The following is a 19,067-nucleotide window of genomic DNA, read 5'->3' on the forward strand; positions in this document are numbered from 1 at the left end:
TATAGAAAAAAAAAGCTGTCAAAACACATTCGAAAAAAAATGAATGAATGGATTTTACTGATGTTTACCTGACTAATTGTAAAGTAAATTCATATAGTCACGTCTATATCCCTTACGGGGTAGATAGTGCCAACAGTCTTACAAAGATTAATAGGCCGCGTTCAGCTGTGTGGCTTAATAATAGCATTGAGATTCAAATAGTGACAGGTTGCTAGCCCATCGCCAAAAAAATAATCCCAAGTTTGTAAGCCAATCCCTTAGTCGCCTTTTACGACATCCATGGGAACGAGATGGAGTGGTCCTATTCTTTTTTTTTATTGGTGCCGGGAACCACACGGCATAAAAAAAAAATATTAGGTACTTCTTAAAATAAATGATTTAGTAGAAAAGAACGAAAATAGGTGTCAAGACGCCGCGAATATTAATATTTCTACCAAATTGAATATTGTTAATTAACCTTGTATGGTTAATTATTATTATAAAATATGTCAATTAGTGAACTTGTGATATATTAGGAGCGTCCTTGGCATACACTATGCTAATTCAATATAGTGGACGAATTGTTAAACATGTGGACGCACCTTTTGAGCACGTGACCAATGCCTATAATTCGGAAATATTTAAGATTGAAAAAAAAAATTGTGTCTGTATGTTTTAGCATTCCGCAAAAACTAAATTAAGATTAAACTTAGTGTACTTTTGATATTTTATTTTATGTATATGTATTTATAATGTATTTTATGTATCTTGCATGTATTTATGCAGTTTTTGTAATGTATGTATTTTGCAGTATGCATGTGCACTTTATAGCACCACCAACTTAAAGTTTTTCTTTTTGGTCAGCTGGTTGACTGGTAGAGAATGCCAAACGGCATTAAGTCCGCCTTTTGTAGATTTCTTTTGTGCTATAAAGTTTTAAATAAATAGTTTAGTATCCTGGGCACAAGATTGGATACTTTATATCAAGATTAGCTCGCGTAAGATTTGCAATAAACGACAATGCGCGCGAGTGCAGTCACGGGTAAAATTTAAGTTAGGTAATTATAATAACAAAAAATATTTATGAAGAGAGTTAACTGAGGACATACATACATACATTTAATCACGTCTATATCCCTTGTGGGGTAGACACAGCGAACACTCTTGAAAATACTGATAGGCCATGTTCAGCTATTTGGCTTACTGATAGACATGAGATTCATAGTGACAGGTTGTAAGCCCGTCGCCTAAAAGAAGAATCCCAAGTTTATAAGCCCATCCCTTAGTGGCCTATTACGACATCAATGGGAAAGAGATGGATAGGTTTTATTCTTCTTTTTATTCTTGCCGGGAACCACACGGCACAAAGGAAAAGAGAGTTTACTGAGGAACTTGCAGTTATTTAACTCTGATCCGCGGCTTCGCACGCGCACTTATGTTTTGTTGCAAAATCTTTCTTTAATACATACGTCACTTACCTTACTTAATAATATAACGTTTGAATATAATTAAAACGTGTCGTTTTCTGCAGAGTAGTATTATATAGTTGTTGAAAGCATTAAAATTTAACCACCTATTTATTTGTTTGTTTGTAAACTCTTTATAGCGCATAAAAAAAATGTAACAAAACCTTTTTGATTGGAGATCCTAATTAAGTCATATTGATTCGCTTGAATGTGCAGATTCACTCATCGGTTGACAAAGCAACTAAAGTACGTTTCTTAGAAAAACGTCGTAAAATAAAAAAGAGACAGGGCGCTATTTAGAACAGTACACCTCTTAGAATGATTCTCGTATACTTTTCCTGATTCACTGTTCTATTACGTATAACAGCACATCTTTCCTGTAATATCTTCAACATCAATAATATTCAGAAGATTCACTTACATTTATCACCTTATGGAAATCCCCAAAAATAGACCATATTGCACACGACTATAAATACACTTCAACAATAAGGCGTTTGTCACACGACACAGTTTTGAGATAAAATTATGAGATTTGGTTGTGAAAGAGAAACGGCCTGACTCAGAGGTTAAGGGCCTGGGTTCGTGTTGTAACATGTCAGGCTATAAAGATTGATCATGGATCAGCTGATGGGTCTCTATGTGCAACTTTTTGGTGATTTTAGTTTTGTATTTCATTAGTTTTTATTGGTCCAAAGCGCACCCTCGTATTTTATTTGGGAGAATGTAGCAAAGTGCCTGTTCTAACTACATAATTATATACATACATACATATGGTCACGTCTATATCCCTTGCGGGGTAGACAGAGCCAACAAGTCTTGAAAAGACTGAATGGCCACGTTCAGCTATTTGGCTTAATGATAGAATTGAGATTCAAATAGTGACAGGTTGCTAACCCAACGCCTAAAAAAGAATCCCAAGTTTGTAAGCCTATCCCTAAGTCGCCTTTTACGACATCCATGGACAAGAGATGGAGTAGTCCTATTCTTTTTTGTATTGGTGCCGGGAACCACACGGCATTATTGTTCCTGTTCTAAGTCGATCTAAAGAGGTCAAATCGCTTCCAAGTCTTTGTGTCACAAGTCACAACTAAACATCGGGACCTGCTGTTCTTCTTTTGACGTTGCACTGAAAATTGAAGGCTATTAACAAGTCTTAGATATAATATACTAGCTGCGCTCCGTGGTTTCGCTCGTTTGGGAATTTTTATAGATATAAATAGTGGCAATAGATTAAGTAAAATTCCATGTTTATTAGCATCCTTAGTCGCCTTTTTAGACATCCATGGAAAAGATTTTAAAGATATTTTCAAAGATGAATTAGTTTGGACTTAGAAGGTACTTTTAAATATATCTTTCATGTCTGCTCTCAGTTGTGCCGTGTGGTTCCCGGCACCAATCAAATAAGAATAGGACCACACCATCTCGTTCGCATGGATGTCGTAAAAAGCGAAGGGATAGGTAAGCTTATAAACTTGGAATTTTTCTTTTAGGCGATGGGCTAGCAACCTAACAGATGAACGTTGCCTATCAGTCTTTTCAACTGTTGGCTCTGTCTACCCCGCAAGGAATATATCCGTGATTACATGTATGTAAGCAAGTATGTCTGCTATCACTTCGAATAAAAATCTTGTCAACAATATAATTTACACGTGCCATCGTAACTTGAACTTAAATTGTAGACCTATTAAACATGTAAATTACTTAAAACAACACATAAATAATTCAGAAATCAAGTCAACATTAGCCGGCACATTTGTGATGTTAGGATTACATACATACATACATAAAATCACGCCTCTTTCCCGGAGGGGTAGGCAGAGACTACCTCTTTCCACTTGCCACGATCTCTGCATACTTCCTTCGCTTCATCCATATTCATAACTCTCTTCATGCAAGCTCGGCGGTTTCGGGTACTCTTGACCTGACCCTTTACCAGGACGTCCTTAATTTGATCAAGATACGTTCGTCTAGGTCTTCCCACTCCGACCGATGTTAGGATTATAAAGGAATTTCGGTTCATAAGCTAATCTCCATAAAATTATGCACTTACCTTTGACTCGCGAGCTATTTTCATTGTTCTTACCAGTGATAATGATCGGTGCATTCCTGTTGCAACATCTTCAAATGGCAGTTTATTGCATTTTTGGGTGAATACTCTAATTTGTGTTTGCATACATACATGCATCTAATCACGTATGTATCCCTTGCGGGGTAGACAAAGCCAACAGTCTTAAAAAGACTAATAGGCCGCGGTCAGCTGCTTGGCTTAATGATAGATTTGAGATTTAAATAGTGACAGATTGCTAGCCTGTCGCCTAAAAGAAGAATCCCAAGTTTATAAGCCTATCACTTAGTCGCCTTTTACGACATCCATGGGAAAGAAATGTCCTATTCTTTTTTTTACTGGTGCCGGGAACCACACGGCACGTGTTTGTTATATTGTATAAGTCAATCAAGGGAAAGACATATAAACTTGGGACTTTTAGGCGATGGGCTAAGAGTCTCAACAACAACCCGTCACTATTTCAATCTTAATTCCATTATTAAGCCATACAGCATGTACGTGGTATATTAAAGTCTTTTCAAGACTGTTATCTCTGTCTACCCCGCAAGTAACATTAATGTTGGTATTTTTATAATATAATTGGATATTTATTTTAACTACTGACACAGCAAAATAAAAATGCTTAAAATGTAAAAATATAAATGTATTAGACTGTACAACGAGTAAGTATAAATATTTTACGTTTAATTTGCCGTAAAACATTTTCGCGAAATCGTGAGATAAATAATAAGGTGTCTTGTTTAGAATTTCTGTTTATTTAACAATCGGGCATGGTCTTCGGCCATAATCACATGTTTTCGGATATGACTTAGAATTCTCGGTGACGTAGTGAGGTCCTGGGTTCGAATCCCGGGCATGATGAGCAACTTACTTTCTATGATTTTTCCTGGGTCTTGGATGTTTATCTATACAAGTATTTATTATAAAATATAGTATCGTTGAGTTAGTATACCACGTAACACGGGTCTCTAACTTAGTTCGAGGCTAACTTAATCTGTGTAATACATCAATTCATTCATATCACACATAATGACAGGTTGCTAGCCCAGCGTCTAAAAAAAGAATCCCAAGTTTATAAGCCTATCTAAATCGCCTTTTACGACATGGAAAAAGAAGATAGAGTGATCCTATTCTTTTTCTATTAGAGTCAGGAACCACACGGCACAGGTTCAATTATTTTCGACGGTAAACTGAATAATATTGGAAGCAGAAAACCGCTACTTTAGACAAGCATAGCAATCATGAGGTGATATAGTTAATTTTCTATACATTATTGCAAAAACAATACGGCCGGTTTGGAAAATCATTTACACTCATATGATTCCAAGAAAAGAATAGGACCACTCCATCTCTTCCCCATGGATGTCGTAAAAGGCGACTAAGAGATATGCTTATAAACTTGAGATTCTTTTTTTTTAGGCGATGGGCTAGCAACCTGTCGCTAGTTGAATCTCAATTCTATCGTTAAGCCAAATAGCTTATCGTGGCCTTATCAGTTTTTTCAAGGCTGTTGGCTCTGCCTATCCTACAAGGGATAAAGACATGACCATACGTATGTATGTATGTTTATAACATACAAAGGACATAACTCATAAGCGTGAAATGTTAGCTAAAGATCAGGTAACCACGTAACCGGACATATTGGACCTTTATAGGTACGGCCGAAGAAGATTCTAAGTTCAAATGTCACCGCGCGTCCTTGCTAGCAGAGATGCGCATGCGACTATAAATGCCAGGCCGGGTACAGACACAGCATCAGTCGCTCGATTGCCTTTCAATCAAATAGTCCCAGGACCAGTAACAAAAAAAAAACTTAAAAATGAAATCGGTACGTTTGTAACGCGATTGCTTGAAAACTGTGGTTGTTTTTGTGTATATTCAACATCTTTTTTTAAATTTGATTAATTAAAATGATAAGCTATTTGGATGGATTGTCACCTTAATTGGTTGCTTTTGGTGTTACAATTTTTTTTTTATTATTATTTACGCGTTAAAAAGTAAAAAAAGATCTAATTTCTATTGTGCTAACTGCAGATGTTAAGATAAAATGTGACTTCTTTTTGTAATAATCAGTGGTGTTAGGAATTATAGTTCACATGGATTTCGATTGACCTTAATTTAATAAAAATGTGTCCATATAAAGGCACTAGCATAAATCTAAACCAGGGGCACCAAAAAGTTGGGGCGCCAAAACAGTAATTTGCAAGACATGTTTATTTAATAAAAGATGGAGTTTAATTTTTTTTTATTACAGTTCTTCGTTGTCGCTATGCTCGTGGCCGCCGCCCTCGCCGCCCCCCAGCGTGGTCCTGATGCTGACGCCCAGGTCCTCAGATACGAGAGCGACAATATCGGAGTTGATGGATACAATTACGGGTAAGATTTATAATTCGTTGATCACTAATTTAAATCACTCAATCTATAAATTATAAATGAAATAGTGTCACTTCAAGTAATTCGATTAAGCGACACATTTTATAACAAAATATGCAATAAGTATTCATATTAATCACTACATTTTTGTTCTTTTTATTTCCGTTCTGGGCTACTGTTAATCGAAAATATGATTAACTTAGTTCATTATTACACTAGGATATTCCTAATTCGCAACTTATACGCTTGCTCGACTCTATACCACTGTATAAGTATTTGAAATGTCTCTTTTTTATCTCATCAATTGTTTAATTCGCCAACAGATTCGAGACCTCCAACGGGATCTCACAGCAGGAACAGGGACAGCTGAAGAACGCCGGCAGTGAAAACGAGGCTATCTCCGTCCGCGGCCAGTACTCCTACACCGGCCCCGACGGCGTCGTCTACTCAGTCACTTACGTCGCTGACGAGAACGGCTTCCAGCCCCAGGGTGCCCATTTGCCCGTCGCCCCCTAAGTCACTACGGCCGTCCCAAAAATCTAGTCCAAAAATACTCATCCCCTCCCATCTTTTAAGATAGCGATCTGTGATATGATCCGATACAATGTTGTTAATAAAACAATTTACGTTATAGTAACTCTTATTGTTTTTTTTTTATTCAAAAAGGAAGCGAGAGGAACCTGTAGAATCTTCTAAAATTTTTGTAACGAATTTCAGGAGATTTTAAACCATAATGTAACATTAAGACGTGTTAGATAAATGTTATCGTGAAAATAAAGTGTGATATTAAATTTATTTACCTCGCTATTATTGCTCCCAGATTATTATGTGTTGAGCAAAATCTTGACCAACCTACGAAATCATTACAGTTAATTAATTGTATATCGATCTTTTTGAAATCGAGCGGTTTCAATCAGAAATATAGAATTAACGCTCGAATACATATAAGTAATCGAGAATATAATATTGAGCCATTTATCGATATAGTTCCGAAACCATTGAACTCTTAACACTAAAATATAGAATACGGATAATTTACAAAGGAATAGGTATCCATTTCGTGAGACTCTTGATAACTGACACGAGAGAAAATTTGCTTGTTTATTAAATCATATTATAAAAGCATTTTACAAATCATAATCAAAAATCTCCATTAAGTCAAACAGCTGAACGTGGCCTTTCAGCTTTTCAAGACTGTTAGCTCAGTCTACACCGCAAGGGATATAGACGTGATTAGATATATGTATGCATAATAAAAAATGTCTTCAACGGTACAAATAAAAAGTTGTTTTTATATTTATAACATGGAAATGAATTTGAACAGTTGTAATGTTATTATTTTTAATAAAACCTCTTCCGAGCTAACCCTTGTTATACACCTGCGTTTTGGAAGAGGCAGTAAATATGTGGCTAATACTTTAGTTATGTTCACGTCAATAAGCGATATCTTGTTACCTATTTTGAAAATAAATCTATGTCCAATAGATTTTAATTTAGTCACAGTTTTGAGACCCTGAAAATATGTCACAAACTATAGACTTGAACTAAGTATACAATAATACAATAAATATTAATAAATGTTAATCTGTCACGGTGACCTTCCGCCGGGATGGCCCGTCTCCGATAGCCGTCTCATTAGAATTTTAAAGTTCTAATAAAATCCTTGGAATAACAATATCATGAATTTTGAGCAACATAATGATTTCATCAAAAAAAAAACCAGGTTAACGGTTACCATAAATAGTATATTCAAATAACTTGTTAAAATAAATACATAACTTAAGTATAATCACATCTATATCCCTTGCGGGGTGGACTGAGACAATAGTTTCGAAAAGGCTAAAAGATCACGTTCAGCTGTATGGCTTACTGATGGAATTGAGATTTAAATAGTAACAGGTTGCTAGCCAATCGCCTACAAGGAGAATCCCAAGTTCATAAGCCTTTTCCATGATTGACTTTTAAAATCTCCAGTTTTTCTAAGACTATTTATTGTCTACCCCGTATATACAGACTTGATCCATAACCAGTCTCCCACGAGTCTCTGAATTTCGTGCATAGCTCTATCTATAATTACATACATTCAAACATTCATATAATCACGTCTATATCCCCTGCGAGGTAGACAGAGCAGTCTTTTAAGGCTGAAAGGCCACGCTCAGCTCCTCAGCTCTTTGTCCATCGCCTACAAAAATAATCAGTTATTGAAAAAACATTACATACATACATACATATTATCACGTCTATACCCTTGCGGGGTAGACTGACAGGCCACAATGATAAAATTCAGATTCTCATAGTGACAGGTTGCTAGCCCATCGTATATGAGAAGGATCCCAAGTTTACAAGGCTAACCCTTAGTCGCCATTTACGACGCCTTTAAAAAAACATTAATAAAGTATTACGCATTACAAAAGTATGCAGGCGACCTTAGAGATTCACACAATTACTAATACGAAACTATTTAGTTTTCGCAAATGATTTGACCTTTACGTTTGACCTTCACCCTCTTACATAACATAATCGAGTGTCATCCACATTAACTGGATAGTTGATACTGATTTAGGATCTGTCATAGATAAATTATAGTATTACACATCAATTAACCGTATCTGATTGAAGGCTTTATAGGCCTTTTAAATGTTAGCGATAGGATTGTTACAATTTGTACTAGTTTGTCCAAGCCTATCCTAGTTTGTATTAGGCTAGGCTTCGTTCCAGTGACAATTTACATACTATGTCCCTTGCGGGGCAGGCAGAGCCAACAGTCTTGTTGGGGATGACCAAAAAGGTTGGATTTTAAAATGTGACTTTTATTCTTATGTCATTTTTTGCCGTGTCATTTTTACTTATTCTATTTTGTAGTGGTGCCGTGTGGTTCCCGGTACCACAACAAAAAAGAATAGGACCACTCCATCTCTTTCCCGTGGATATCGTAAAAGGCGACTAAGGGATAGGCTTACAAACTTACAAACAATCGTTTTTTAGCCGATGCTAGGCTAGCAACCTGGAATTGAGATTCATATAGTGTCAGTTTTTATTGTACATTGATTAAATTACGCCTCTTCCCCACTGGGATAGGCAGACCACATAAAGACGTGATTGTATGTATGTATGTACAATGAAAGTTTCAAAACATTGGAACAGAACATTAGCATCAGTAACGCATTTACCAAGCCGGAATGACTTGACATTTCTACCTTAACATATGAACAAAAGTTCACGATATGTATACTATCTATACTAATATTATCAAGCTGAAGAGTTTGTTTGCTTGAACGCGCTAATCTCAGGAACGACGGGTTCGAATTGAAAAAAATATTTTTGTGTAGAATAGACCACTAATCGACGATGGCTTTAGGCTATATGACATCACGCTGCAACTATTAGGAGCAAAGAAATAATGGAATATGTGAAAAAAGGGGAAAATTATTCATGCTTGTGGGCTTCAATGATGACCAAAATAACTATTCCACGCGGACTCAGTCGCGGGCACAGCTAGTATTATATATAATGCAAATATATACATCACTAACTGATGAAATATTTCTTTCCATTAATAATAATTCAAAATGTATGTTATTAATGATTTTAGTGTTCCGTTGTCTCACATTGGTTTGAATCTATACTAATATTATAAAGCTGAAGAGTTTGTTTGTTTGTTTGTTTGTTTGAAAGCGCTAATCTCAGGAACTACTGATTCGAATTGAAAAATTATTTTTGTGTTGAATAGACCATTTATTGATGAAGGCTTGAGCTATTGAGAGGCTGCAACTATTAGGAGCGAAGAAATAATGGAAAATGTAAAAAAAATCAGGGAAAATTATTCATCCTTGAGAGCTTCTGTATAATGCCCAAAACAACTATTTCATGCGTACGAACTCGCAGGCACAGCTAGTAGCTTATATTAAATTTGCATTTGGAATTCTTTCCATTACATATTTTCTTTTCCAATTATATATTTTCGCCGTAAACTTGTAAGGTTTTTTAATTTATTTAGGAACTTCGAGAACGTTGTTTCCTAGTGCTTAGTTGTACATAATAATCACGTCTATATCCCTTGCGGAGTAGACAGAGCCAACATTTTTAATTCCTCTTGTAGGTGATGGACTAGCATCGTAACATCGTGGCAAATAGTTCCTGCCTTCCCCGCCGGGAACGAGAAGTGATTTTAAGTACCTACATAAGGTATGTATAAAAATGTATATTTACACAGAACATTAATAATTATCGTCCGATTCACTCTTCACGTTCATTTCTGCTACGACAGGTCGTTGACATTATAGCCCTTCGGGTCATCTATTGTTTTTTTTTTAATTGTAACCTGTTACTAATTCTCTATTGTTCTATAACTGTTATACCGCTCGGGGCTTTTTTCAACCCACATGATTAGTTATGTAATCTGAACCGCCGAATTATAGTGAGCATATCAAAGACTAGACCGGTTGCATTGTGACTTTGAACGATCGAAAAATATCTAAAAAAAATGTAATTATGTTGCCAGCCTTCTGGGCACACTCCCGCATGTTAATGCTAAGCAGGGACTGTACAATTTGTAAATTAAATTGAAGATACACGTTTATTTATTGATATGTTTTTTTCATGTCATTTCATATTTCTTTATTTAGTGACTAGCTGACCCGGCAAACGCTGTTTTTCCAATTATTTTTATATATTATTACGGAACCCTATTTTTTTCCAAAATAAAATATAGGTAGTCTATGTTACTCGTGGATAATGTAGCTTTCGAATGGTGAAAAATTTTTAAAATCGGTCCAGTAGTTTTTGAGCCTATTCATTTCAACCAAACAAACAAAGTTTTCCTCTTTATAATATTAGTGTAGATTTTTTTCTTAAGTTTTTGTGGTCTTTATGGTGTTAAATATGCTTAAATACTGTTAAGAAAAAGAAATGTATTAATTTTTTTTGTGTTCTATTTGTGACGAATAAACCTTCGAAAAAAATTCACAGGTTTAATTATTAATTTAGCACAAACAAAGACTAAAACTAGAGCAGTAATATTATACGCTACATTTCTGGAATAGACCTAAATAGCTAAGCCAAGGCCAATAACTTTTATAAACGCCTTGAAGAATTCTACACCAAACTCATTCAAATAGCCATACAATTCTTAGATGGTTTTCACCAAATAATATGTATTCTATGTCCTAAGACGTGTGACGCAATAAACTGGCACTCCGCTAAAAGGTTGCCGGTTCAAATCCCGACGTTACGTAACAGTTATCGATCTATGTCTTGTGGTATACGCGGTGCATTCTTTCCCATGCGATGAGTAAGCGAAAGTACTCGTAAGTGTTGGCGATGTATCGTCTATTATCGATTGGCTATGGATAGTTGAGTTGATGCACTAGTATCGATAGTATTGCTGTGACGTCATGTTGTTTCGGTCTCCACGGCGCCCCTCTTCACAGCCCGGGAGGCCTATTAAAGCGCACCCCAGGTCATCTTTGGATAATCAGCATTAACCAAGTTAAGTAGCTCGCAATCCTCTAGCGGCTATTTGCTGGATCTGGTCTCTATAGCTAAACCCACGACTAACTTATAAAACTAGTCCAAATTCCGAATAGATTAGTCCGAATTAACTTGTAAAACTAGTCCAAATAAGAGTTGGTCCTTATTCTATCAATTTTTCTAAGAATCTGTCATTTCTCTTACCTGCGACGTTTTAAGAAAACGCTGCAAAGCTGCTGAGTATTGCAACTAACTATTGATACTGTCGGAGCAGGCCTATCGATATTGTAGATGACTTTCGAGGTCAACTATCGATAATAAAATTATCGATAGTTCGGCAACTCTAGCGAAAGTGAACGTAGGCAAGCCTTGCCTAAAAGAGGAATGTAAAGAAATGTATAAATTGCCAATTTATATCAGTTGTCATGAATTGAATGGATGTCGTGTCAGACTTTATGTTTTTTGAACATTATTGCACTTTTAAAATTAAAATCACGTCTTTATCTCTTGTGGGGTAGACAGAGCTAACCGTCTCGAAAAGATAGAAAGGCCACGTTCAGCTGTATGGATTCATGATGGAATTAAGATTCAAATAGTGACAGGTTGCTAGCCCATCGCCTATAAGAGGAATCCCAAGTTTATAAGCCTTTCCCTTAGTCGCCTTTTAAGATATCCATGGGAGAGATATGGAGTGGTTATTCAAAGTTGGAATAAAGAAGAAATCTTTTACTTCGGTTAGCTTTACAAATTAATTAAATTAATATACTTATTAAGCTTAATTGGCATTAGGCACAGATTTTTTTTAATTATTAAAAAAATACTAACAATGAAAATTTAATTAAAATGAGCCACTGGTTTTACACAGATGAATGTCTGCGGTCGGTTTACACATCGCGATAAAACTAACTTTAAATCTTAACTAAGTCTATAAAAACTTAGTCTAATAAATACTAAATATTAAATTATAAAAATATAAATCGTAGGTATTGATTTATTTCTTTTCTTATTGAGATTACTTGAATTCTATTATGGATTATATAATCATTATTTATTTATCATTATAAAATAAAATCATTGTTTATTTTGTTCAGTTTTAGTGGATCTAAAGTGAGATACCAAAAATTATTTTTAAATAGAACCTTTTTTATTTAACTTCTAAGTTAGTTATATTTATTACCCAAAGTTTGTCATTTGTGTTATGGGATAAAGAATAGGAAGGACAATTCCACCTCTTTCCCATGAATGTCGTAAAAGGCGTCTAAGAGATAGAATTATAAACCTGGTATTCTTTTTTAAGCGATGGGCAAGCATTTTGTCACTACTTGAATCTCAATTCTATCATTTAACCATACAGCTGAACGTGGCCTATCAGCCTTTTCAAGACTGTTGGCTCTGTCTACACCGCAAGGGGTATACACGTGACTATATAAATACACCAACAATACCCAAATATGGCCGTCCAACTAAAGGTCGTTTTTACACGTTACACAGTCGCCTCGTGTAAACCTACCTTTTCGAAAGAGTGCTATGTGGCACATCTATCAATCCGGTTAGGTTACATAACCGTCAGATCATAGGTGTCATGGAAAGCGAATGCCAAGGTCGTACGTTCAAATCCGTTGCGTGAATAGAAATCATATGTTTCATTGTATTATCGTTAAAAACAGTCCATCCATCCAAATAAGCACATCTGTATCCCTTGCGGGGTAGACAGAGACTGCTGTCTTGTAAGACTGACAGTCCACGTTCAGCTGTTCGGCCTAATGATAGAATTGAGATTCAAATAGTGGGAGGTTGCTAGCCCATCGCTTATAAGAAGAATCCCAAGTTTATAAGCCTATCCCTTAGTCGCCTATATTCATGGGAAAGCTACGTAGTTGTCCTATTCTAAAGTGCCGGTAACCTCACGACACTGCCGCTTGGCTTAACTCATATTCATTCTTCCGCGCTAATGTCAGTGCTAGCAGGATCCTGATCCTGGATATGTCCTGGATAACTGGATAGGTATGTCGGGCTTTTACATCAAGCGATTCCCGTCTGACCTCAGCAACTTTGCAAGGGAACCTGAACTATTATAATCCATTTATCTGAATGTGCAGGTTTCCTTACGATGTTTTCACTCACCGTAAATTTGACTAAATATTCCTAAATATCTTTTTGTATTGTGCCGTGTGGTTCCCGGCACCAATACAAAAAAGAATAGGACCACTCCATCGCTTTCCCATGGATGTCGTAAAAGGCGACTAAGGGGTAGGCTTATAAACTTGGAATTCTTGTTTTAGGCGATGGGCTAGCAACCTGACACTATTTGAATCTCAATCCTATCTTAAAGCCAAATAGCTGAACGGGGCGTATCAGTCTTTACAAGACTGTAGGATACTACCCCACAAGGGATATAGACGTGATTATATGTATGTATGTATTCTTAAATATATTTACTTTATGCATGTCTAATCTATTTGACAAGATAAACATAAACAAAGCAATGTTTGAAGTTGAAGCAAATTCGGATGTCCCAACACGAGTTGAGTGTTTGTTTGTAAACAGAAATAAGTAGTTTGAGAGCCAAGACCTTGTCTCAAGAGGCTTATGGCCAAGGGCCAGCCGTAATGAGATTGAAACCATCACAATCACATGTTTTTAAAACTATCATAACATATAGTCACGTTTATATCCCCTGCGGCGTAGACAGAGTCAATAGTCATCAAAAGGCTGAAAGGCTACGTTCAGCTGTTTGGCTTAATGATAGAATTGAGATTAAAATAGTTGATGCGAGCCCATCGCCTTAAAGATGAATCCCAAGTATATAATGTGAAGGCGTTACCGATTAATACTTATGTAACTTATCGAAAGCAAGGACTATTCATCACTTTGACATAAGTATATTACGCGTCGCGTGCGCACCACCTGATGATTGTTACTTGACACTTTATTTGATGCCTGTCAATTGAAAACGTAATGTTTGGTAAAGTTTGGTTACGCCTTTTGTCTACGCCATAACCCACCCATTGACTGTCATGTGAATTAGTAAGAATTTCGCGAATATATATAAGACTGACAAGTGCATTTGTATTTCGCCATAAGTAGGTGGGTAATATCATAACTGAATTATTAATGTAGAATTAACGATTTAAGAAAACAAGGGGAAATGTGTCAGAAAACAGTTGATGTAAAATCTTTACTTAATTTAGGCACTAAAGTATCGTTTATTTTAACAGTTTAGAATTCAATCATTAAGTACATACGAGTAGTATGTTACTCAGGTACCTACAATAATGACACAACAAATACTTAACAGTTTAATATACCTATAGTAACACAAATTACTGGCGCAAAAAAGTGCTTATTATTATTAAATCCATTCTGTAGGTTTGGATTTTTATCCATATATTATCCACATTTAAAATCTAAATCGACATTTTAATAAATGTATTGTAAAGGTCGATAACACAATTTGATGAAACAAAATGCAACGCCAATTAATATATTGTGTCACTTAATTCCTAATTTGCAATATTAAAAGTTCAAAGACAATAAAAAAAGATGAACATAAATCTATAGGTCATGAAAGTTCACTGGATACGAGTTAATGGCAAAACAATCATAAGTCATTGGTCATCAAATGTCAACACCTTAAAAAAAACCTGAAATTTTTAACGCATGCAAAGTATGCAAACTATAACATCATCGAGGTATATAAATGCGCATCCGAAATTCCAGACACAGTGTAGTGTACCTAGTAACCAACAGCACATATCAATATGAGAACCGTAAGTGATTTTTTAATTCTGATCTTTCGATCAAGGTCGTGATTTGGATGTGAATCTTAATCAACAGTAAAGTCATCGAATTGTAATTTATGCAATGCAGGCATGTTACTAGAGAAATTTAGAGTCTCGACAATAATTTCTTGTAAACCATTTTCTACACCTTATTCTTGTTTCAAATTAGATATATATAATATTTGAGTTTCAATTATATCAGTTTTTCTTTATAATTATCAATTCCAGCAAAAGCTAAGAATCTTTTTTCACAAACATTTGTGTTGTAATAAATTTGGAACCTACAGACTTATGAAATGAAATAAAATATACACTAGTGAAATGGGAAAATTTAAGTGTAAATAATAGTTAGTACCAAAATATAATGCATGAGCAAGTATTTAAGGTGAAGATAAAAAGTTGTTGTATCTTACTAATCTTTTTAATTTAAATGTTTGCAAGCAAATGCGTATGAATGCCATGAAATTGGAATCATAAATCATTGCACGCATATCTTTATAATTTTTTTTACGAGGCAACTCAATTAGTCGCGGGCTATAAAAACAGACAAACATAAATATTATTTTGATGTATATGTTGTTACGACATAATATTAATTCATAAAGGCTTATTGACCATGAAAATTTGTTATTAGTTGGTTAAATGTTCACTCAGCTCATTTAAATTAAAATTATAGCAATATAAATAATATTACTGTTATTTCACAAAATGTATATGAAAATGTAATAGAAATCGAGTTTTATTTTCAAAAAAGGTACAAGGTATCGCTTTTTGATATGACAAAGTGTAGAAATAAATTGAGTAAAATAAAAAGATATATGTGCCGTGTGGCTCCCGGTACCAATACAAAAAAAAATAGGACCACTCCATCTCTTTCCCATGGATGTCGTAAAAAGCGACTAAGGGATAGGCTTACAAACTTGGGATCTTTTTTTAGGCGATGGGCTAGCAACCTGTCACTATTTGAATCTCAATTCTATCATTAAGCTAAATAGCTGAACGTGGCCATTCAGTCTTTTCAAGACTGTTGGCTTTGTCTACCCCGCAAGGGATATAGACGTGACCATATGTATGTATGTATGTAAAAAGGTATACACTGCGACTAATAAAATTAGGCTTTGAAAAATACTTTCTTCGAAACCTTAAAAAGCTAACTAGCGTAGACATATCTTTTTAAACGTTATTTTCTAGATTCAATATCAAAATTTGTGGCTTATGGTTCTTTTTGTTCTGTTAGTGCATCGTCTTCGCTCTTTGCGTGGCCGTGGCCACCGCAGCCGCCATCACCGACTCCAAGGATGCCGTCATCCTTCGCAGCGACCTGGAGAACATCGGCGTCGATGGGTTCCAGTGGGCGTTAGTATTCTGACTTTGTATCTTAACACATCTTATTTTCTTCATCATAGTTTTGGCCGAATTCATCAACTTCAAGGATGCTATCAATGACGTCATACTGCGCAGCGACAAATTTTAATTTAAAAAATGTCCATTACTAGCTGTCCAGGTAAACGTTGTTTTGCCATATAAATATTTTTTAAGTAATTTCTAGAAGAAATGTTAAGTGTGGACAACCCTTATCACTAAGGAGTATGAAAAATAAATGTTGGCCGGTTCTAAGATCTACTCAATATGCTCACAAAATTTCACGAGAATCGGTCAAGCCGTTTCGGAGGAATACGGGAACGAACATGGTGACACGAGAATTTTATACATAAGCTTATGGGATACTTCATATCACTATTTATTATAATAATTGTTATATCTTTTGGTTTCACAATATTGGTTGACGTCAACTAAATTACTTAAAACTAAGTTTACTGTCGCTTCCAAAGCGTCAGTGCGGAAGAAGCGGTAACAAACTGCACTGCAGTGACCTGGAGAACATTAGCGTCGTACCAGTAGGCTTAAGTATTTTGGTTCTGCAACTTTGTCTGTAATTATTTCATTGTCATCATCATTCTTCCCTAACTTCATTGAAGCTGTCGTTATGCACACCACCCATACTCTCCGCAGTCAGATTAGTATAATATTTTGACGATGATGTATTTTTGTTGACTTAAGTAGATACTAGACAAGACAACAAGTTGAAAACAAATCGTCTGATTTCGCTACAAATTTTGAATCAAACCCTTTTTTTTTAATTTAACAGATACGAGACTAGCGACGGCAAATCGGCGCAAGAGCAGGGACAATTGAAGAACGTTGGCTCAGAAAATGAAGCTTTAGAAGTCCGCGGTCAGTTTGCCTACACCGCCCCTGACGGCCAGGTCTACACCGTCACGTACGTCGCCAACGAGCTGGGCTTCCAGCCCCAGGGTGCTCATATCCCGAAGTCTGCCTAAATCTCTAGTCCCAGGATGTTGTTGACTGATTTTCGTTTTAGCATTTAGAGTTATCATACGTTTTTGATTTGTATTCCCGTGTTTATTTTGTTCAAGTTCACCATCTCGTGTCAATGTCGGTATTGCATTGTTTTATCCAGATAACGGTCGGTTCAATCCTTTAGAAGGTAAGCTATTTCCTTAATTCTCATTTATATCAACAATAATAAGCATTAAAGCTATACTATACTAGCTTTTAATGACAGTACACCTAAAACCTTTTGACTATTTCTCATACTAGCAATCAAACTTGAGAGACGGACTGATAAATCACTGCACCTGCGAAAGCTGTCAAAATTAATGATAGCTTGTGTAACGCTTTCACTTTTTTCTAAGTTAAATATAAATATATGAACATTTAGAAAATAAAATTGTCATTTTCTAAAGTCCTAAGCAAAAGCTAGATAATTTGGCAAATAATGACATTAAAACTGGAAGCGGCTGTTGCAAAATGATACTCATTGATATGCGTAACACCTTAATTTTTGTCACTAGACTGGTTTGGGTGAGAATAGAGCCAAAAGATCACTTGCTTCAGACAAACCTTGCTCGACCATTAGCATTTATTGGGGAAATTAAATTAGCGAGCGGAATCTTAACGTCATCATTTACACTGCCATTTACATTTTCGAATTCATTGGTCATTGCTGGAATTCTGAAGTTGTAAAATCATTAAACCTAGTAATCGTGTAGGTATAAAGATATTAGTACTTACTAGAGACCGCCCGCGACTTCGTCCGCATGGAAACTATCAAATCCGCGGGAACTCCGGGATAAAAAGTAGCCTATATATTATTCTGGGTCTTCAGCTACCTACATACCAAATTTCATCGTAATCTAGTCCAATCCAGGATCCATGGTCAAAGGCATACCCCGGGCTCCTCTGCAGAGTGGTGAGGCTCCAACCGGGACTTGAGGCAGGAGGAAAATACATTTCATTTTGCTAACTTTAGTCAGTAATTATTGAGAATGTTTGTAACTTAAAAATCTTCATAGCATCATCTTAACACACAAAGGAAAAATTTATTTATGTCTTATATCACTATCTGCAATACTTTATCCCCTACAAAATGACTACCTATCTCAAAGAAAGTAAAGTTTCTTATCATGCAGTCGAGTACAATTTAATCAACCTAGTTTTCCAGATAAAACCAAAGACATTCTTATTCCACAAAGCCTTTGTCTTTGTGATAGAAATCTCGCTTTCAGGTAGAACAGTCTGCACAGTATAATCCATTAACGCCACATCTGTACCTTGCACTTACCTAGATCAAAGGTAATCAAAGGATGCTCCACAAAGAACCGAAAAAGGAGTTCCATTGTGGTAAGTACGTGTTTTCCTGATGGCACGATGGTTGCTCTACTTGAGAATATACTCTTGAAAATCCTTATCAGAACCATCCCTATTTCTACTTATATATAAAAAAAACGGTTATTTTGTTTGTTACACCTACAATGTTAAACTACTAATCGTTCTCATTGAAATTTTGGCAAATGCGAGTACATAGAGAGTTATATTAAGACTAAGGGATAGGCTTACAAACGT

General features: G+C 35.7%; 2 protein-coding genes across 2 annotated transcripts; both read left to right on the plus strand.

Annotated features, from left to right (window-relative positions):
* Nucleotides 1–5,277: 5,277 nt before the first annotated feature.
* Nucleotides 5,278–6,557, plus strand: LOC106132481 (flexible cuticle protein 12). The gene is made up of 3 exons (XM_013331907.2): nucleotides 5,278–5,341; nucleotides 5,768–5,889; nucleotides 6,210–6,557. Exons 1-3 carry the CDS (start codon nucleotides 5,333–5,335, stop codon nucleotides 6,400–6,402), a joined length of 324 nt encoding a protein of 107 aa, XP_013187361.1. The 5' UTR covers nucleotides 5,278–5,332; the 3' UTR covers nucleotides 6,403–6,557.
* An 8,520-nt stretch (nucleotides 6,558–15,077) lies between these two features.
* LOC106132482 (flexible cuticle protein 12) lies at nucleotides 15,078–17,555 on the plus strand. The gene is made up of 3 exons (XM_013331908.2): nucleotides 15,078–15,128; nucleotides 16,378–16,496; nucleotides 17,290–17,555. The coding sequence occupies exons 1-3, from the start codon at nucleotides 15,120–15,122 to the stop codon at nucleotides 17,480–17,482; spliced, it is 321 nt and encodes a 106-aa protein (XP_013187362.1). The 5' UTR covers nucleotides 15,078–15,119; the 3' UTR covers nucleotides 17,483–17,555.
* Nucleotides 17,556–19,067: the final 1,512 nt, after the last annotated feature.

This window comes from Amyelois transitella, chromosome 9 (genome assembly GCF_032362555.1).
Source record: "Amyelois transitella isolate CPQ chromosome 9, ilAmyTran1.1, whole genome shotgun sequence".
In the NCBI taxonomy this organism is placed as follows: domain Eukaryota; kingdom Metazoa; phylum Arthropoda; class Insecta; order Lepidoptera; family Pyralidae; genus Amyelois; species Amyelois transitella.